Genomic DNA, 22390 nt, shown 5'->3' with positions numbered 1-22390 from the left:
AATATGAGGGTTAAATACATTCAGCCTATATTTGGGTCTTGGACAAAAAAGTACCGACTAAATTTGCCAGCTCTAACTTTAGTCTTGCCTGCAAAATCCAAAAAGTGTACTTTTACAAAGACAATAAAGATCAGTTGAATCCAAATTTCGAAACATGCCGTGATTACTTTGACTAGTTGGTTTGAACAAATTTGCCGCGGAGTGCTTATTATGCTATACCGCCCTCTTGTGCCCAATCTGTATTGTGCATCGTTTCTTCTTTCCTCCAGTGAACTACAGAGGATGTCCCAGAGAATAACCAATACAGTATTCTAAAAATATAAATAACACTATAAATGCATTGATAATTTTGTGAGAACTTGGACAGGGCTGTATAAGCACCACTTCACTCTTGACATGTCTCCTGACATGACGAATGTCCAGTCTGGTTCTCCATGTAGACCATAGGTATCAAACTCAAGTCCTGGAGGGCCGCTGTCCTGCATGTTTTCCAAATCTCCCTGTTGCAACACACCTGATTCACATGAACGGGTTCAATGTCAGGCCTCTGCAGAACTTGCTGATGATCTGATCATTTGAATCAGGTGTGTTGCAACAGGGAGACTTGGAAAACATGCAGGACAGCGACCCTCCAGGACCTGAGTTTGACACCTATGATGTAGACCAGGGGTGTCCAAAGTCGGTCCTCAAGGGCCGCTGTCCTGCCTGTTTTCCAGCACTCCCAGGAGCAACACACCTGATTCAAATAATCAGGATCATTCTAATGCTGCTTCACAGCTGGCTGATGAGCTGATCATCTGAATCAAGTGTGTTGCAGCTGAGAGAGCTGGAAAACAGGCAGGACGTTGGCCCTCCAGGCCCGGAGCTGGACATGCCTGATGTAGACTCTACACTCAACATTGTAGAGTGGAACAAAGGAGATGTACAGCAGCAGTCATATACTGTAATTGGGGACTATTTTAATTTTCATTCGTGTTTTGATTTTTGATCATTGTACTTTTACTTCATAACACCTTCATATGACATCATTGCTCATAAACCCCAATACACAGCCGCTAACTTCGTGAAATATTCCAATAAATATGCCTTTCTATAACTATAACATAACCTCAAACATAACTGAACAGATGGGCTCGCATAGTCAGCAGAACATACAAATGTGAAGCGGCTCTTCTACAACTTGAAAGGCAAATTAAAAAAAAAAGCACGCATACACACTGGCACAAAATGAAATATTTAATGTATTTTTATGCAACATCTAACAACTGAAAATCTTTTCAGAACCACCAACATAAGACTGTTGTGAAATGTTCTGTCGAAACGTCCCACACATTTCAACACGGACACGGATTTGCCCTGACGCCGTGAGACAAACGACTGGGGGCCAGTAGCCATGATGAGATTTTCTAGCTGTACTCTCTCATGCATTTTATTTTGCACGTTTAGGATCAACATAAGCCAAATAATTTCTCAACACGCGTTAATTTCTGTGGAAGGTGTAAATCAAAGACTGAGGAAAGTAAAAGACAAAATGAGAAAAAATCTTTGGTTGAAAGCAGGTTTGAAGACAATCGTGTGTTCAAACGTTACAGCACGTCCAAGTAATATGGAATTAAACAGCGGAGGACGCTATTTTCTGGTTCACTCATAAACTGATTCAAAAAGGAACCGTTCTATTGTCAGAAGCCAAAAGACAGTGAGAGCGGTTAACCAGTCACCACGTTTGATCATTTGGCCTTCAAGTGGCTTTGAGCTCAAAAGATCTTGCCGAATGGAAGTGCGCATGAGGTCAGGTTGGTTCTCAAAAACATTCCTGCTGGTCTGATGTCAACAACTGTGCCGGATTTCCAACTCAAAATGCAAATTGAAAAAGAGGAACAGAATACACAATTTGACCTTGCAACCAAGTTGAACTGATTAAGATAAGATACATTGCTTACCTAAAAGACAGAAAATTGTATACATGAAAGCTTTTTTTCCCTGACAAAAAAAGGGGAATGCATGAAATTAACGGTGTTTTAAGATCCAGCTGGTAAACAAAAAAGAATTACTTGTACAAAAAATAAAGAAAAAAATAGCAGACAGCTAAATTCGTCTTTTTTTGTGTGGCTAAATGGACACTAGGCAACCTTGTTAATTGAAAGCTACTCATTCGGAAATTTAATCAGAAACCTGTACTCACCAGATCAAATGTGTGAGATTAAGAATTTCAGATGAAATGGACCAGAAATTTGGGAGAATCACTGTAGTCGAACCGAAAACAAATTCCCATACTAGTCTTCTCTGCGTGGCTTATGCAGTCTTTTGGCAAACGTGGATGAAGTAGCACGGCGCATGAGTTTGACCAGGGACGTATGCCATGAAATCTCCATAGAGCTTGTGCTCCACTTTGCCGTTGAAGGCTTCGCGCAGCAATCCTTTAAAGTTCTCCAGGCGGTGAGGGTAGTAGGAGAGACGGAATTTACTGCAAACACACATTGAGCACACATTTGAAGATGGCTCTGTCAGCTTAATTACCAGGCCTTTATCAAACACTGTGACACAGGATGGGCACATATCTGTATGTACAAATGGTACACGCTCAGGGAGAGTTAAATCAAACAAAGCGTTGCTTCATACAGTTGTTTGGTCCCCCCAAATTACCAGAAGCAGTCCATTTATTTTCCGAAACTCACACTCCCACTTCCCAGTTCTCTTACTCCAAATTTATTTTGTACTTGCAGTGCTCTCCCAAACCTTCATGGCGAAAAACATCTGAGCTACCGAAACAGCAAAACCCTCTTATAAGTAGGACAATCTTCAACACACCATGCAGGCAATCTGTTATCTAGTGCTTGCTATTCAGGATCTTAGTAAATCCCGCACATCTCTTGCTTGGCTCTCGACGAAGGCGGACGCTTTTGCTTTCTGCTCCTGTCCCTCTCACCCCCACCCCCACCCTTCCCTGCTCGCCACTCAGTCCATGTGCTGTCTTTGTCTGACTTTTGCTAGCCTCCTGTCGTATTTTCATCCTAAAAACAAACATGGAATTGGTTGGCTGGTCTCTCGATGCCATTGACAACATTTTCTCGATGAGAAGAGCAGGCAGTGGGGGAGCCTACTTGCCCCTCGGGGACTTTTGCTGGTGGGTACACCCTAGATCCTTGGAGGAAGTGGAGAATGGTGTGCCTGTCAACACTGTCCCTTGAGGATGTGGATGACATCTACATTATCGGCCTCCCGATAACGGGTATGCTGCTGTTTGGCGTTAGCAGTTTCCCGATCTATCGAAAAATTCAACCGACGGGAGCGGCTCTATTGGAAGTGAAGAGGCTGCCGCTCTAAGGATGGCATAGTGCGGATGTCCAACACTCAGACTCAGACTGTGCTCAACCACAAACTGTTGCGGTTTTGGAGCGTCTTTTCAAGATGGTCAAGAACTTGGAGAAACTGGAATCCGTGCTCAAATATTGACTGAAATCACGGATTTGGCTGATCAACGCCACTAAAGAGACAGAAGCCACGGACTCAAGGCTGTCTTAAATTCTTGGGCAGCCTGCTACCAAAACAATATCTGCTATCTCGACCTTCCCCTGATGAAAGTATGCATGGAAGCAAGTCCCCCAACATCACCCCCTCCTTCATACATTCCCTTGTTTCCCCGTCTTCATTGTTTATGTCTTGTGACCTGTTGTAACTGTCATATGCTTGTGCAGGAGTTTTTTGCCTAACTCAAATTATCCTCAAAATGAGGGTATTTCGAGCGTGTTTTATTTTTTCTCCCCCTCTCCCTCCCTTGTCGTTTCTTTCTGACTTCCGGGTTGAGAGAACGCTGGCGCGTTTTGGCTGCCGCTGCTCAACCCGTATTTTTTGTTATTGTAAAGTGTCCTTGGGTGTCTTGAAAGGTGCTAATAGATAAAATGTATTATTATTATTATTATTATTATTATTATTATTATGTGTAAAGCTATTATGGTGCACATGTATACGTGCCAAATTAGTGAGAGGGGTTTCACTGTAATTAACATGTACTGATGTACTGTGTCCCGCTCTGGCCTTCCTGTGTGGAGTTTGCATGTTCTCCCCGTGCTTGCGTGGGTTTTTTCCGGGTACTCCGGTTTCCTCCCACATTCCAAAAACATGCACGCCAGGATGATTGAATGCTCTAATTTGTCCCTAGGAGTGAGTGTGATCGCAGATGGTTGTTCGTCTCTGTGTGACCTGCGATTGGCTGGCAATCGGTTCAGGGTGTCCTCCACCGACTGCCCAAAGACAGCTGGGATCGGCTCCGGCACACCCCGCAACCCTTGTGAGGATAAAGCGGATTGGAAAATGGATGGATGGATGATGTACTGTGGTTAAGCCACGGCAGAGAATTTGATGCTCTGGGGTCAGTTGGTCCTACACTCACAGTCTCACAAAAGCAGTACACAAAAGCCAAGCAGAGAGTATTTTTCATGCAGAAACACATTCAAGAGAGGTATGGGAAGTGTAATCACTCCTGTCGAATGGTCAAATTGAGGCGAGATCAGGAGGGTTTTTGCTCAGGTAATTTGTTTTATGATTGCACTAGTGAAGGAGCTGATATATAGTTACATAAATTGACAGAAAAACAAAGCTATGCCATCCAAGGAGATGGTGAGGTGGATCACCTTTGAACAAATATGTTCTCAATTGTCTGTTTTTCATTCCAAAAAAAAAATAATGAGTTGTGCTCTTTTGTGGATTTTAGAAACTGGTAAACATCGTTTGTGTTGTAACCAAGTGGTCTAATTTCTCCAAAAAGCAACTGTTCCGCACTATGTTTGAGTGAACAAAATATAACCAAATATTTTTTCAAGAGAATTGATGACAAGCAGAGTTACGAGTGTAGGCGAAACCATGCAGATAATTACGCAAGTTTGAATTCATTCGTGGTGACGTGAGGCCATTGATCAGGTCTGAAAGTAGTCAGGAAAGGCCATCGCTGGGTCGGACGAGGAGGCAGTGGACGACATGGGGCGGATGACAAGATTTTTCAACGAGTAGGCTGTATGTGGCTGGAATCCATTCAACTCCCATTTTAACTGTGCATGCACTGCACTTTTGTCATTATTTAATTGAATACAAACAGACTTCCTATATGTTGGAGTAAAATGTGATTTCAAGAAAGTAAAATTGATACGAATACGTCAGAGAAAAAGTGATTGCTTGAGCCAGGAGGGGGTGCAGCATATGTATATTTATGAATTGTGCAAACAAGGTCTCATATTTAGCCCAAGCAATGGCTGGACACGAGGCCCTCAATTTATGTCAAAGTTCTGTTCCTTTGATGGCAACGTAACCAAGAGTTGTAAATAAGTATGTCGGACCGAACCTTAGTCGATCACGAACCAACGGAAATGCAGTGGTGTCGTAAAGTAAACATAAATTTACACCAACCAAATGAAAAACAAATATGTGTTTGGTAAAGTAGCGTCCTTTCTTGTGCCGTATGATAATGAATTCTTAAGTGGCTGGGAAAACCAGTTCACTGGGTTATATTGTGACCAGTGAGTGAGTTACAGAACCTCTGGCTGTTTTCAAGCCAATGACACCTACCTGACCTCAGGCAGGCTCTGAGGAGTGGCCTGAGGAACTTGGATGGTGTAGTCCAGGGTGATCATATGCGGCTTATTGTTTACCCACAGCACAGAAGTGGAAATGTCCTGAGTTAGATCGCTCTGCAAAACACGAAACAAACAATTCCACAATGACTAGAGTACAACATAACTCAGGATTAACGCCAAGGCAAAGCAGCTTGATTTGCATGCACTCGTGATCCAAACCGCTTATCCTCATGAGGGTTGCAGACATGCTGGAGCCTATCCCAGCTGTCTTTGGACAGTTTTAATATGCCACGTTTCATCCACAATGTAACTCAATGTGCTTCACATAAATAAATAAAAATATAACACCGAAAAACATTTCACCTTTTTAAAACCTGGATCTAATAGTATTTGCACTGGGGAGGGATATCTGCAGGCAGATTATTCCCAGCAATCAGCTGGCAACCAGTTCATGGTGTCCCCCGCCTATTTGCCCAAAGACAGCTGGGATAGGCTCCAGCACGCTCAGGGCAACCTTGTGGGAGTCCAACATTCACACCGGTTGTGCGAGACAGATCCCGTAGGCGCACGGGTACCCCATACTCCCAGGGCCTGCCACAGGAGCCCCAGACAGCTTGCAGCTAGGGAGAAATGTCAGTCGAACTGAGGAGGTCTTCAAAATATTGTCCGCACTGACTCACAACGTCCCGAGTCACAGTCAGAAGCACCTCAACTAGACGATACACAGTTGTTGAGATGTTGACGCAGGATGGTGGACCAGAATTTCCACGCACATGTCCAGATGTCATTCTCCATGGCCTCAGCAAATTTCTCCCATGAGTAAGTTTTGTGTTTGACAATATTATTGCTTTATTACAGTCTCACGTACCAAAATCTACTTAAGTGCAATTGGTGGAGAACGTGACCTTTGCCAACAGCTTCTCAAAATATCCACACTGCCTCTCTTTTATTCTCAACTGTTTGCTCATATATATTGTGACCATACATATATGTACTGTATACAGGTGTATATGTATGCACACAGAACAGTATGTGGAACCTCAAAAACCAAAATAGGTTGACAATTTTTCCAGGGCAGTGGGTTGATAGATTGTGAGTCACCAAGTGCAAATGTTTCGCGGAACTCCATTTTAGTCCCGTTTGGCCACAGCGCTCACTGTGCAACATGCGTCAGAGGTTCATTGTATTCTGTAACGAATATAACCAACTGTGTTCCCCTTCATACCTTGTAGTAAACATTTTTTCCTTGCGGTGCCCGCCCAGTCTCTAGGATGTAGTCATAGTTGCGGTGGTCGATGATGAGGATTCCACCTGGTTTGACCATGCTTGCGATATTCTGGAGAGCCAACTTTTGGTCACTCTGGTCCCCTATGAGCGACACAACGCAATGTCATGACTGAAAAATCAAGAAGGAAAAAACCAACGCTGGCATTCTCCATGTGTGTAGGCAAAGGCCACAGTATTAGGTTAGATTTGTGCCACAATCACAAGTCTGTGAGAGGAAGTCTGGAACACAACGTGCTGAGTGCACAAGGTGAACCTTGTCTGCATAACCAGCGAAGATGAGCCCAAAAAGTGAAGAAGTGCGCTCACGCAATGCAGGCACCCATGAGTGTGTCGCATACATACTGTACGCTAAAGTGAAAGACATTTATTGAATAGACCAGGTGTTGGCAACCCAGAACGTTGAAAGAGCCATATTGGACCAAACAAACAAATATGTCTGGAACCGCAAAGTATTGAAAGCCTGATAGAAGCCTTACAATGAAGGCAACACATGCTGTACGTATCGATATGGGCTATATTAGCCTACTATCAAAATGACAAAGTTGGCTACTAATAGACAATGAGCCTTCATGATTAAATGTGTTTTTCCCCTGCAGTGCATCCTGTAGAGCAGGGGTGCCCAACCTCTTTTGACTGAAAATCTACTTTTCGATCAACCAACCTCCCCCGATCGACCTGTTACCGCACCCGCGCGCGTGTACGCACGCACTTACATACGCATGCCATCATGAGAAACGGCCCCTAAGATGATCGAGGCATGGTATGCAATTTCGCAGCGCGTGAACTATCGTAGCTCATGTGTACTGTTTTAACATGCTTCTCTCGGCCCTCACATTCCCATTCTTTGCCAGTAGCCTCTGTGAATTGTACATGAAATACAGCTTTTTTTTTTTTACAACAGCAACCTGCCTGACATCCCGTCCTGCTAAGAGAAACGTGTCACAGGCTATGATGCAAATCAACGTTTTCAGAAATATTGAAATGTAGTGTTCATTCAACACATTTTTACAGCATTGCAAAATGTTAAGAATGTAGAATTTATATTTCTCTCCCCCATCATTTTCCATTTTCAAACATTTTTGAAATGCCACTAGGGCGACGCTAAAGAGTCGCAGGTTGCTGACCCCAATATAAGGGGTGTTCACACGGCAAGATTTGGTCCGGTGCTACGCCGGGGCTGCCCCAGTAGAGCGTTCACAAGTGCAAATTAGCTCCGGCGTAGCACCGGAAAACCGCTTACACCGGACCAAATTTGATCCACCTCAGGGAGGTGGTTTAAAAATTTGCTCCGGAGCAAATGCTCGTTTGCGAAGCAGCACCGATGTAAATTTGCATGTGTGAACGCAACTGGGTTAAATTTGCTCCAGAGCAAATGCTTGAGAAGAGTATGTACGGCGAAAATGCGTTGCTTTTGTGTTCTGTCGGACTTCCGTCATGTGTTTGTTTAATAACGACACAAGACTTGGCTGGTAACAGCTTTCCTTTTGTAGGAGACTCGACTGTCTCTGAGTTGTTTTTTCCTTTGTTGTTTGTTCACAACCCCCCGCCCCCCATATAATTTATTTTGCGATTTCCTCTCTTGATTTTCTGTTTGGCGCATTACGTGTTTGCTTTTCTGAGTGTCATTGAAGTCATCGTTGATTTACGTTTTCGGGGGCGGTCACTCTCGAGCAGAAGGCACGGAGACCGAGAAGGAGAAGGACGTCCCTGTCCAGTAGTCGCTTGAGTTGTGTTTACAGTACGTTTTAAAAAGAACCAACACGACAGCTCATTTGTTCTGCTCACTTTCGTTTTGCTGCGCTGCAGAAACTGCCGTGTGAACGCAAGTGGGGCTGCACCGACGCTGTGTCGGTGCTGACATGCTCAGCGACTTTGTCCGTGTGAACGCTCCACACAATTTGCTGAGGTGAGAAATATATCGCAACAAAATAAATCGGTGCAGCGCAGGAGCAAATGTGTGCCGTGTGAACACCCCTATAGACTAACAGGATCAACCAACTTTGGATGGATACATGGTGTAGAAGCGAAGGAAATGCTAGCGCCGGCCTTGCATTTCACAGCCACGCAGAACAAATGTCCTTTGGCAATGAACCAACTAAAAAGTAGTCCGAAGACGGTTGGTCAACTGCGCACTCGAAGAGAGTAGCTGACTATATTGACATTTTATGAACAACGAACGTTGAAGGTTAATGCCAGTGAATCAACGACACAGCTTTGAGGTCTTGCGTCTTCCACAAATAAGCATCGAGGGTGCATTGCTGAAGGAGCATGGACGTTAACGACATGGCACATTACAATCTACACAAAAATAGTGTACATTCATACCAGATATTTTGAATGGTGCTTTTCCTCTCGATAATGGTTTTATTAATTTTATCTTTAATTCGTTTTGTTTTTCTTATGAAATGAGTTGAAAAAAACAGAATAATTTTCAACAGACAACTTTTTCATAGTTGTGTCAACCTCAAATTCAATAATCATCGATATGGACTGATATGAAATACTCATATTGCGATACACTTCAGCCATATTGTCCAGCCCTATAAAATAGAATACGTTATTCTGATTAAAATAATATAAGTCCAATTACATTCAATTATGTGTCAACAAGTGAGGATAAGTCAAGAAGATTAGAAGCTTTGTTTTCAACCAAAAGTGCGACTGAAAAAATAAACACCACAAACTGGACCACATACAGTACCTTTAAAATCTGGTAAGTGAGCGAATGAGTTGCCAAGGCAAATAACCGCGTCAAAGCCGTCTCCTCCTGGTTTCTGGATGTCTTCTGGGAGCGTAAGCCAGTTGGCTTCTTCAATCACTGCAAAATACCCACACCCCCAAAAACAGACATTATAGAAAAACAATGGTTTACCCGTACATACATTAGATACACAATATAATACAATCAAATCTATGCAAACACAGTACATATATCAATGATGTGTTCCTCAAGCCGGTCCTTGGCTCGAGGACCGAAGGTCGGTCCTTGGCCTTAGCCTCGGAGTCAAGTCCTTGGAGTCAAGTCATTGGTCCGTGGCCTCGGAGACTCTGGGTCACCGGTTCTCGGACACAACGAAGGATTTGAGCATGTAATCCCTTGTCCACAGGTATAACAGCGTATAACAGCGGGTCCAAGGACCGCGAAAATCACGAAGGAACCAAATAAATTCCATCCAGGGAAACACATATTGATTGATTGATTGATTGATTAATCTGGCGCTTTAAGAGGGTGCGGGTCTGCCACTGACAGGTGACAGTTAGCGCAACGTATAAAGAGCGGCATCACAGTGAGTTTCAATCATGGTTTGTTCCGTTCGCGAGCGGCAGTTTAAATAGCGTGTAAAGTCTTTCTGTAACAGTGGCGTCTTTTATGTAGTTTGCTCGATTCCAGTTATGTTTGCTGAATGCTTTCTCATGTTTGGAATAATGAATATTGATAATACATAGTTTAAAATCAAAGTTGATTTAATTATTTTTTGTTATTATTGTGAAGTTGAAGGTATTAAATTAGTTAATGTAGTATTAGTGGGAGTGGTAATAATAGTAGTACTCAGAGAATGTTTAGAGATCAGCCATCTCGTTACCTCTGCGTCCCGCGTCCTAGATGCATAATTAACCCACGGGACGCACAGTTCCAAACAATGTGCGTTTTTGGGACCCAAGGAAATTTCTCAGTCAAAACAAACAAACAAAAAAAAAAACTACGGCGAGCCTGAGGATTTCACAGTAACAATTAGTGATGGATCCAGCGACACCGATGCGTTGATGCATGCGCCGGGCTCACGGAGCAAACCACGTGTCGGTGCATGTGCCGCTTCATTACGTCACGTGATTGACACATGAACTGCACCGGCGCAGTTTAGACTGCATCGGCTGCGTTGACACAGTCCAGGCTGCTAATTGACACATCGGCTGCGTTGACACAGTCCAGGCTTCTTGTTGACACATCGGCTGCGTTGACACAGTCCAGGCTGCTAATTGACACGTGAACTGCACCAGTGCAGTTTAGACTGCATCTGCTGCTTGGCACAGTCCAAGCTGCGGCACTTAGTCCAGGGGGCGTCGACTTAGTGCAGGGGGTGTTGACGCAGCAAAAGCCCACACAGTGTATCCTAAGGAAGTGCGTCTGGCGACACGTTGCCAATTGCCGAAACAAGCTAGACCCCACCCTCGCTCGAATAAAAAAAAACGTTTGGGCAATACGGAAAACACACTGATTATCAGAAAAAAATGTGTCCGTCTGACTTCTAGCGTCATGCCGGCTGTCATATAATAGGCTATTATTATATGAGAAGTGTTTTATGGACGTTTGTCTCAGTGGCGGCTCGGGGGGGATAACGGGGGCCAGTGCCCCTGTAGCACTGATTCTGGCCCCCCCCTGACGCCCCCCCCTCCGAGCATAGATTACGCAGTCGCGCCGAGTCGCCGACGCGAACGGTGGAACCAAAGTGCGTGGCTTAACATTCTCATCGGACCCTTTAGTGCGCTGCACCCTTAAAAATGAGCGGGAAAATGAGAAGCAGTCTGCAGAGAAGCAAATTACCACGACACGAGTGCTGTTTTCGACACACCATTTATATTTTCCACATAAACTCACAAAACGAAAGCTCCCAACAGTAGCATTAGTTATTCTAATTCCTCTTCATTTAAACATTTAACTTTAAAAATGTGTTTCAGTCTGTTTCTCATCATGGCGTGTGTGTGTATGTGTGTGTGTGTGTGTGTGTGTGTGTGTGTGTGTGTGTGTGTGTGTGTGTGTGTGTGTGTGTGTGTGTGTGTGTGTGTGTGTGTGTGTGTGTGTGTGTGTGTGTGCGCGTGCGCCGGTAAGGGTAGATCCCGGGAGGTTAGTTGATCGAAAAGTAGATCTTCGATCCAAAAAGTTTGGGCACCCCTGTTGTAGATACAGTTAAAGCTATCCCTGAGGTAGAGCAGTTCTTCTATTTACTAGAAAAACTGTATGTGTTCACATCTGGATCAACTGTCCATCCTAAATGGCTTGCCATACAAAGAGATATGTATGAAGGTGCACCAAGAGAGCTCCAGCGTTTAAGTGGCACTCGTTGGGCATGTCGATTTATAGCTCTACATAACATCATGGATCGACTGCCTGCCCTGAAGCGACTCCTGCAAGAGATTGCCGCAGAACGTCATGGTGAAAGATCTGTTGAGGCTCGAGGTCTGCTAGCACAGATAAATTTTGAATTCACAGTGCATCTTGTTGTGCTTCGTAAAGTGTTTGGAGAAACAAAACTTCTCTCTGATATGCTGCAGTCTTCAACACTTGGCATTTCAAAAGCTGTAGATTAAGTTGAAGCATTAGTTAAGACATTGAGTGATTTCAGGCAAGAGTGTTTTTTTTGATGATGTGTGGGATGAAGTGTTGAATGTTTTTGGGCAGTGTGATCCAACACCACCAGCTGAAAAACGACCAAAAACACTCAGCTCAAAACTCAGCCAGCACTGTGTACTTACCACTCTTGGGAAGAGAGAGCCAGAAAGAGATAAGGACTGGTTTCGTATAAACCTTTTCTACCCAGTCATTGATCTTATGCTTAGTGAGGTTGAAAGATGATTTTCAAGTAAAAACTTCAAAATCATGAACAGCATTCCAGCTCTAAATCCCCAAAAAGATACGTTCCTCAAAGAGAAGGATCTGTTTTCATTTGCAGAACTGTATGATTCAAATATTGAGGACCTGGGGCATGAACTACATCAGTTCAAAAGAATCTTGGAAAGAAAAAACCAGGCTGGGATGCAGAGACTCTCGAGTACAGTGCAGCTCGTACAGTTCATTGAACCATACAAAGGCGGTTTTTTTTTTAGCTCTACAGACTCTCTAAAATCGCTGTTGCAATCTCAGTGAGCACTGCTGCTTGCGAACAGAGTTTTTCAACATTAAAGCTGGTGAAAACATACCTCAGGTCCACCATGAATGAGGATAGACTAACTCATCTTGGGATACTGAGCATTGAGTCTGGAAGGGCAAAAGCACTAAATCTTGACTCATTAGTTGATCGTTTTGCCAAAAATCATAAAAATCGCAGAATACGGTTACTGTAAGGGTAGGGCAGCTTAAGAATTGATTATTATACTGTTTTTCCATTTCTCATCACTGTAATGTTATGACTGCAATGTTTTCAAAGTTTGATTGCATAAAAACTCAAATAAGTCTTTTTTTCCCTGGATTGAATGTGCCCCCTTATCAAAACCCCTGGCCCCCTCAGTGGAACTGATCTAGAACCGCCCCTGTTTGTACTGTACGTCATACTCCAGTTGATTGAGAGGTCCCGCCTCTAAGGGGGAGTTCCAGAAAGTGACTGCGAGTGAGCACACCACATGTTTGATGACTCTGCCACGTTGCTATTAAAAGTCAAATAAAACGTAAACCTTGTCTGCTGACCATCATTACACCGGCTAGGCTAGCTTAGCTGTTGTCGTAGTTCAAAGCTTAATATGTGACGTGGGTTGGGTCGGCGCCGCAAGTACGTGCTCGCGCGCACAGCTGAGAACAGCAGACTATCGACTGCTGAGACGCGCTTCACTCGAGTGACGTTGCTACAGTACGTGCATATTATGGAGCAGCTTCCGGACAAATACAAATTGTCCGCCGCGTAGAGCCATTTTGATCTCCTTTTGGAGAATAAGGTATTCATTAAAATCTCCTTGTCTCACCAAGTGCCTCTCGGATTTTTGACATGTCTTATTCCATTGTGTGTGTGTCTTCTCCACAACAGAGGAAATAGCATGCATTAAATGCAATAGACTGGATTTTAAAACACTGGAGCATCTTATTTTTCTAAATCAGAAATTGTGAAGACAAAGCCCACAAGCATCCTCATACACATGAATTTCACATTATTGAAACACATTGAATGATACAATATTGCATGGATGTGAATGATATCGTCAAGGGTCAATGTCATCTTTATTGTCAAATATGCTTTATGTATGACATGCAGCATAGATGAAATTTTTTCCTCTCAATCCTCAGTGCATACATGCATGTAAACATGCTGTGCATTAAACACACGCAGCTAAGAAAGGATAGCAGCTACACTATATAAAAAAAGACACGTAATCTGAACAGTATAGACAATATAAACAGCATAAACAACAACATAAACAATGGCGCTTGTGGCTACACTGAGCTTTTAACTCATTCAGTACCAGTCATTGGGTAGAGTGAGGTAGTGCATTGTATATACGTCATCATCAAATCAGTTTGTTCAGTCTGTCAAGTGGGTTGGCTCCAGGGATTTTGAAGGTCAAGCAGGTGGCAGTGGTCAGCGACACAGTATCGGTACAGTATCAACACAGTGTGTCATTGTGTCGACACGCCTCATGAGGCTTCATGAACCCATCACTTGTAACAATCGTTACCGGTCGTGTGTCATTTCCGTGGCGTCATTTTAACGGTACCAAAAAATAGTTTAACTATAAAAGTCACCGCACACGAGTTGACTGTGTGATCAACGCAATTTCACTGCGCCTGTATGTGTGTTAGTGATGTGGTGTGGTGTGTGAGTGTGTGGTGTGTTACTTTTGTTTTGTTTTGTTTTCAGTGTTGGGGGGGAACGCAACAGATGACGTTATGTGCGCATGCGGGTTGCTATTTTAGTCCGCAAACTGAGGAATCACGCGGATGAAAGTTTGAGATGGCGGCGAAAAAAACTCACTACGGTCTACTAATTACGATATTTAAGAAATGAAAATGCTAGTCAGATTTTTCATATGAATCGTCCGAAGGGCGTATCACTAAACTCACCTGTGACGTATGCACAGAACGCGAGAGCGAGATACGACGCGAGGCACGATTACGAGGCAAGTTGGTCATTAGATTTATAGGCTAATCGCTGTGAAAAATATTATGAAACAGTATTGGTTATTCTATAATTTACTGGTTGTAGCATGGTAACTTTATGAATAAAACATTTGTCACAAGGTGTAGTAATGCTAATGTTAACTGTTAATGTTAACTGTAGAACTAATGATGACGTGTGTTAAATTCTTTTGTCAAATTGATCGTAGATTACACATGCATCGTCTTGGGAAGAAGATGTCAAGCCACATCAATACTTACCTGTATTAATGATTACCAGTCAATTAATCTTTGCAGTGTGAGATTGGAAAAAATACTCTGATGATGCCACATGAGTATACCAGTTTTTGATCCATTTATTTTTTGGAATAAACCTGGAGTACACAGCTACTGATGTAATGTTCATTGTTAATGCATAGTTTTCAAACATTGACCCTTGAAACATACTTTTGAGTTTCGGAATTCTTGATTATCAATATCAGTCAAAATAGAAAAATGGGTTCCCATGATGAACGTTTATGGAACCCAACATTTGTTATCGTGGTTTCCCATTGGGTAATCCGATGGAACCGAAAAACGGTTACCATAAATTTCAGAAATCCTCAGGCCTGCTCCTGAATTATTTAAGTTTTTGCAGCATTTGTTTATCATTGTATGTACACTATATGTTGTTGTTGTTATTATCATATGCAATTGAATAAGTAGACCCTTTCAGAATTCGAAATTTGGGACTCTCTCAATGCATAGTGTGACTCATACTTTTCTGATCAGCGAGTCCCTGGGACTCGCTGCTGGTAAACTGTAAAATTATCACTGAGAGATTACCGCTTTTTCTGCAGTCAGTGATTAACTTTTATGCAAAGTCATTCCTCAACTAGTGTTCCGTGCCATGTCATGCCTGTTGAGTGTTGATTTACTTCATATTAAGAAACTACTGCGCTAAAACACTAATTCATAAATGTATACCATATGATTTCTTTTTCAGTATAAATAACACTGACTGTTCTACTCTTTGAATAAAAACACTTCATTCAAGCGTTAGGGAGTGCAAAGGGTTAAGATGGAGGGGTGTTGCAAATCATGAGGACCTGCCAAGTGGTATGACAGCATTGTTTTATACATGTCCTCGGCTAGACCTCAGCTTCAAAATCAGTCCCCGGAGGCAAGTCCTTGGTCCTTGGCCTCTGAAAATGTCTCAAGTCCTTGGCCTTGGCCTCTGAGTCAAGTCCTTGGCCTCGGGTTGCCGGTCCTTGGACACAACACTGACATATATACATACATGTATATTGTGCAGTGCCGTGAAAAAGTATTTGCCCCTTTCCTGAGTCCTGTGTTCTTTGCATATTTATCACACAAAGTTTTCAGTTTATCAAAACAATTTTAATATCACAGAGAGAACCCAAGAAAATATAAAATGGTTTCTAAATGATAAATTCCTTTACCAAGGGGGGGAAATATTCAAACCTATCGGGCTCTATGTGAAAAGTAAAAAAGAAAAATTAAGGTTTTAGAGTGGCCAAGTCAGTCGCTAATGGTTTAGTGGTACGCTTGCGGGCAGTATGGGATCGGTTCCTACTCATTGTCAGTGTTCATGTGGGTGTGAATGCTCGTTTGTCTCTAACGATGCCCTGTGACTGACTGGCGAACAGTTCCGGGTGTAGTCAGCTAAGATAGGCTCCAGCAACTCCCCGCAACCCTCTTCAGGATAAGCGGTGTTCAAAATGGATGGATGGATGGATGGCCAAGTCCAGATTTGAATCAAATTGAGATGCTGTGGTGTGACCTTAAACGGGCAGTTCTGCTAGAAGACCCTCCAATTTGGCGGTGTTGAAGCAATTCTACAAAGAAAGGTTGGCCAAAATTCCTCCAGAGCGATGAGAAAGACTCATCACCAATTATCGCTTGATTTCAGTTATTTCCTGCCAAATGTGGCACAACCCATTATTAGGTTCAGGGTGTAATTACTTTCTTCACATAGGGTGTTTACACGTCTGCTATAGGCTGGCAACCAGTTCAGGTTGAACCCCCGGCCTACTGCCCGAAAACAGCTGGAATAGGTTACAGCATGCCCAGCGACACCTGTGAGGATACGCGGTTCAGAAATATGGATGAATGGATGGATATCTTAACGTAGCTTTGTGCCTTCATAAATTAAATTGGCATTCAGAAACTAAATTTTCTATTTCATTGCATTCTCTCTATGTGATATTCAAATTGAAACCTTTGTGTGTCATAAATATACCGTATTTTCACGACTATAAGGCGCCATTAAAAGTCTTAAATTTTCTCCAAAATGGACAGGACGCCTTATGGTGCGGAGCGTCCTTTATATGCGCCGAGTTCCAAAATCAGACTGCCAGCCGACACGCTGTTTATATAGAGAAAAGGCGGAAGTGACTGTGGCCAGGCATGCGGGAAAGAAGTCGGCCAATCAGGGAAGGGTGGGCGTGTATATATACATATATACAGAAGGAGAGAGAGAGAGAGAGGGAGAGAGAGGACAGGCAAGCTAGTCCGCCAATGGTGAAGGGTGGGCGTGTAAGAAGCTAAAGGGACGCCTTAAGCCAGTACCAACACTTGTATAGAGTGTGGAAATGTGCATTGTTGCAAAACAACTCCGGTTTTGGTTTCTAAGAACCCCTGAAAATAAATTCGACAAAAAGACACGCCTACGAAGCCCAGTTCAAACTTAAAGCCACCGGTTATGCTTTTGGCATGCGTGCCCATCTCACAGCAGCGGTGAAAAAACAAGTCAAGCAAATGAACTCTGAGCTTGCCGTTATTCCCGGAGGCTTGACGAAAGAACTCCAACCGCTGGACACTGGCATCAACCGGGCGTTCAAAGTAAAGTTGCGAACGGCATGGGAACAATGGATGATCGGTGGCAAACACAACTTTACAAAGAGTGCGAGGCAGCGCTTGGCGAGTTACGCCACAATATGCAACAACGAGAGGGAGCGCTGCGTTTTTGATGGATTACGGTACTTGCACAATTGTTCAATTCTTTCTACACACACACGCGCTGCCACCATGTTTCGCTCTGTTCTTTACTTTCAAATGTGGGAAAGCTTCACACGAGAGAAATGTTGACTTTGCTGTTGCTACTCCTTTCCGCTCGTCAATGCGTAGCAACTCACACTAGCATGTGATGCATTCAATGACAACTGAGATGTGCAGTCCTCTGCTTCTGATACAGAGGATGAGGACTTTGATGGATTTCTGGGTGATGATTGATTGAAAAACGTGAGAACATTGTACGATGGCTAAATAAAATACACCCGAACTCAGTTCTGCTTTCGTTGCCTTTTTAAAAACGTGTTTTTAGCTTATCTGTATGTCTTGGCATGCTACCGTATGCTTCAAGCTAACGTGTTAGAGTGGCGCATGCATGCCGTATGTTTAAGCCTGCGTATGTTTTACCACTGTAAAACTGCGGCCATTGGTACGGTGCGTCGAATAGTCGTGAAAATACGGTACAAAGAACCCAGAGATCAGGAAGCAGGCAAAAACTTTTTCAGGGCGCCATACATACAGTACTTTCATAAATACACACCTTTATTGTACAAACATTAGCGTTTGATCCTTCAACTGTCAGCATAAAGATTTGATTTGTTGGTAGTCTAATAAATTTGCTAAGCAGTGAATGAAGCACCATATGAAGTATTTGTTTCAGGTTGTTGGTGTCACGCTAGAACACAATTAAATACTGTATTCAACAAAATACATGTACATTATTGGATGTATGAGGACAGAGGACACTGCACAAAATACGCCGACGTGTAAAATGGTGACGAAAAAGACATGAACTTTTTGTTGTTTCCAAACGGAAGTTCGATGGTAGCAAAAATATCGTACCCCATTGGTCAAACGCTGCTTCTTTTCTTCTCTCCCATCTCGCCTTCAGTGCATACTTGAGCATTTTGTCGCTAGCATCCACACTCACCACATTGAAGCCCTCCTCCACCAACATAATGGAGTCCACCCTGCAAAATACAAAGCACATGTTCTGTAAACAACCTCTGTGATGGTTCCACGAACAGAATCCAGGAATCAACTATTTTATGTGATGATGAATGTGTTGATTTAAATATAATGCTGACGGGTGTTTTCGTGAAATGTTTGGTTCATTCTGGTCTGCGTGGGTCGGCAAGGCAGCAATGTCACGAGAACAGCCGTGAACCGCTTTGCGTGTTCATACCTGTCTGGTGGCGTAGAAGGAAATGTGGTTTGTTTTGTCAACAGGTTTGGTGAGTGCTAAACTTGGCTCATGAAAAACTTCTGATGCGCAGTTTCTCAACTCAACTCAACTGTACTTATAGAGTTTTTTATACTTTAAAAAAACAAATGCTGTACGCAAAGTGTTACACATGGAGCAAAAAACATATACAGAACAATAAAACAAGACACGAGAAGGCACAAAAACACTCAAACTAAAACTTAAGTCTAATGATGAGTCAAAAGTCAAAGAATAGAAGTTAGTTTTGAGACACCTTTTAAAGATGGGCAGCGGGGGGGGGCTTGTCGAATGTTCAAAGGGCGGTCATTCCAAAGAGAGGGACCAGCAACTGAAAAGGCTCAATCCCCTCTGAGCTTCCGTTTAGTTCTGGGTACCTCTAAGAAGGTCTGGTTTGATGAAAATGCAAGCAAACGCAAACATATGGACTGACAAAACAATGGACTTTCTGTTTTATTCTATTCACTCTGAATTCTCTCAATCTAATAAAAGTCAAGCCTCAAGATGGACATATATATATCCATACACATACATTATATATTTTATATACGTTTTCTTTCTTTTAAAAGATAATTTAGATTTCTCTTGTCAGAGACATATTCATTTAACAATATGTTATTTTGTATTTGTAGTTGACATGGTTTTCCAATTAAGGTTGAGATTTTTCAATTTAACCTGGAATATCTCGAGACAACCTGCACCTGACCTCAAAGCCTTTGCTGTCCATGTTGAACAAAAACAAGACAGATTGGGTAATATGCAGTGGACAACGACCTGGAAAAGTACTGCACTGCAATGATTAACAGCAACTAAGTATGACAAGGGGAATGTACTGAGAAAATCATTCCAGCAGACAAACAAATTATAAAATCCAATCCATGTTAACAGTGGTTCACTGGAAATAATATTGATCTGGGGGTGGCAAGCCTGGCTGGCAACCAGTTCACGGGTGTACCCCGCCTACTTGCCAGGAGACAGCTGGGATAGGCTCCAACGTGGCCGCAACCTTTGTGAGGATAAGCGGATTAGAAAATGGATGAATGAATGGATGGGGGGTGGGGGTGGAGAAACATTCATCTACTTTCTACAAGATAGTGCAAGTCCTCACTAGGTTGAGCTGGAGTTGATCCCAGCTGACTTTGTGTAAGAAGCGGAGTGCACCCTGGACTGGTATATGTACCTACATCTATACCCACCCATGTAACTCTGCAGATGAGTCATAGAGTGAGATGGGACAGAAAACATTCTGGGCTCCTTTAGGGGACTAAATATAGTAAAGCCAGTTCGAACACCATTCCACTCTGATCATGTTTACATCAGGATGTAACACACATGTCTGGTAAATGAGGATCATACTGAGTTCACCGTAAATATGAGAACAACTTTTGCGAGAAAGCAAATTTAACCATGTTTAATTTTGCAATGTTTTAATTTTGTAAAGACCTGCCGTGCCGACAGTGACATTCTGTCTGGTAAAAATCGTCAAAATAGTCAAACAGAAAGTAATAATGACTGTGTGACGTGTCCGTGACCGCATTGACGTTGCTCAGAAAATAAATCTATCGTAAAGAACATTATCATACACAATAAAACAATACAGGATGTTTGATATAAGGCTATATTTCAGCCCAATGTGCCCCCCGGTGCTGATGCTGACTTCGGGCCCGATTCCACCAGGGAAGCTTCATTCGACTCTGCCGGGGCTGTAAATATGCTCCAAATCTATCCAGTGTCTGTGTTTCATCTGAAGAAAGCCTTGACAGAATGTGAAAACGTGATGGGAGGCCATGGGATGAGTGATAGGAGACCTTTGGTTCCCCAAGAGCCATATCCTGCCTGTTTTAGATCTCTTGCTCTTCCAACAAACCTGATTGAAGTGACCGGTCCGTCATGGATACTGAGATAGACCATGAGAAAACTTCAACAAGACTTGAATATGGAAGGGGGCCAAAAATCGTACAACACACAACGTTTTGTGCAAATGGGGCTCCCATGGTCATGGAAAAATAGCCTAATGCAGTTGGTTTAAATTTGTATGGCTCAAACTGTGGCCTTGTCTCACCGCTGATACACTATCAAAATAGGTACACACACAACTGTGAACCAGTCAAAACTACGTGTAACCTATAGCTGTCACGGTCAGTTTATCAACCCACGAAAGTGCTTTCCTACACAAGTGTTGGTCCATTGTCACATAGAAGTGATTATACTGTATGCCACGTAGCTTAAGCCTCAAACTGCCACAGAGGCAGGAACTGAACGAACGAGTGGTGCAACTCTGCACATTCATTATTCTCCATCCTCAAATGTTGTCCTCACTTGACCGGTTCAATGGGTTGAAATGCACCCCCCCCCCCCCTCAACCCCCAAAACCCATTTTGGCAAGGTGTTTTTTTTTTCAATTACACATCTGAGTGATTGCTCAGGGAGGATGCATGTCTATTATGTATTTATATGGACAGGTTGAAAGATACTTGCACAGGAGCCTATCAAGTCGGGGTCCACTTTTTCTAAAACAAGCCAAACTTATATCCAGTCAAAACCGATGTATAACTGATATTGCAGACAATATAACCTCATATGTATTGGAAAGGTAAGCCGGCTTTGCTGACAGACAGAGGTCAAAATTGAATTGTCTTATACATGTTATTGATTCTGGTGCGTGTAGTAGCAGGCAGGTATTCCTGCCTGCTCGGTCTGACTTTACCCTGTTCCGCAGGCAACATCCAGCACTCTTCGGACACCATGTTTTTTCAACAGTGACACCACCCAGCTTTTGTACTCCTGCGTCCTGCTCTGCGTGTTTCCAATGTAGAGCTGCCAGACCTTTGCTGCTTTGCCGTCCGCGTACTGATCAGGAAGACCCTCAGCGGCCACGCCGAGTGAGCGGGTCCGAAACACACTGTCGACCGACATGCTGCCCTTTCTGCTTTGCGTCGGTGTTTTATCAGTTTAAGCACCGAGCGACTGGGTTGTCAACGTGGAGTCTAGACACATGCTAACCGATTTTGAGGTTGTTATTATTCATACGAGTAACATGGGGGCGAAAAACTTTAACCCAATGATACGCTGCTGGGAATCGACGCCTACTTTGTGATTGGCCAAAGATAGATGCGTCGGGTCCGTATTTACTTCCGGGGTATCCTCAAAACTCTTTAACCAGCGTTTAGTCGCACAGGAACATCGTGTGGGATTTTGGCTCGCACATGTTCGATAATAACATTTATTTAACGTAATTCTCCCCCCCGCCCCCATCTCATATTTGGGATTTCTGAAGCATCTCACACCCCAATATAATTTTAGACGCAAAGAATTTAAACTTTCCCGAGGAAATCTAGTTCCTTAAAACAAAGAATAGGTCAAACTATAGAACACCTGATTTCATCATGCACTGAGTCAAGTATAAAATAATAGTCAGATAAAATGTAAATGCTTGTTTTTAAATGCACGGTTTTCGTATAATTAAATATGCATTGAATTTTC

General features: G+C 43.0%; 1 protein-coding gene and 1 long non-coding RNA gene across 2 annotated transcripts; both read right to left on the bottom strand.

Annotated features, from left to right (window-relative positions):
- Positions 1–1223: 1223 nt before the first annotated feature.
- On the bottom strand, positions 1224–21965 carry gnmt (glycine N-methyltransferase). The gene is made up of 6 exons (XM_052085847.1): positions 21615–21965; positions 18529–18656; positions 9556–9672; positions 6793–6935; positions 5560–5681; positions 1224–2464 (listed from the first exon to the last, which is right to left on the bottom strand). Exons 1-6 carry the CDS (start codon positions 21821–21823, stop codon positions 2293–2295), a joined length of 891 nt encoding a protein of 296 aa, XP_051941807.1. The 5' UTR covers positions 21824–21965; the 3' UTR covers positions 1224–2292.
- On the bottom strand, positions 7986–8828 carry LOC127614582 (uncharacterized). Its single transcript, XR_007966626.1, has 2 exons — positions 8665–8828; positions 7986–8634 (listed from the first exon to the last, which is right to left on the bottom strand). It is a non-coding gene; the product is annotated as an uncharacterized LOC127614582 (long non-coding RNA).
- Positions 21966–22390: the final 425 nt, after the last annotated feature.

This window comes from Hippocampus zosterae, chromosome 14 (assembly GCF_025434085.1).
Source record: "Hippocampus zosterae strain Florida chromosome 14, ASM2543408v3, whole genome shotgun sequence".
Lineage (NCBI taxonomy): Eukaryota > Metazoa > Chordata > Actinopteri > Syngnathiformes > Syngnathidae > Hippocampus > Hippocampus zosterae.
The sequence above is the reverse complement of the archived record's forward strand: the minus strand, read 5'-3'. Positions and strand labels throughout refer to the sequence as shown.

Coding starts and splice junctions, on each gene's coding strand:
- gnmt (XM_052085847.1), bottom strand. CDS start 21,823: ATGTCGGTCGACAGTGTGTTTCGGACCCGCTCACTCGGCGTGGCCGCT. Junction 6,936..9,555: donor TCACTTACCAGATTTTAAAG/GTACTGTATGTG, acceptor TGTCGCTCATAG/GGGACCAGAGTGACCAAAAG. Junction 2,465..5,559: donor CAGAGCCTGCCTGAGGTCAG/GTAGGTGTCATT, acceptor GTGTGTTTGCAG/TAAATTCCGTCTCTCCTACT.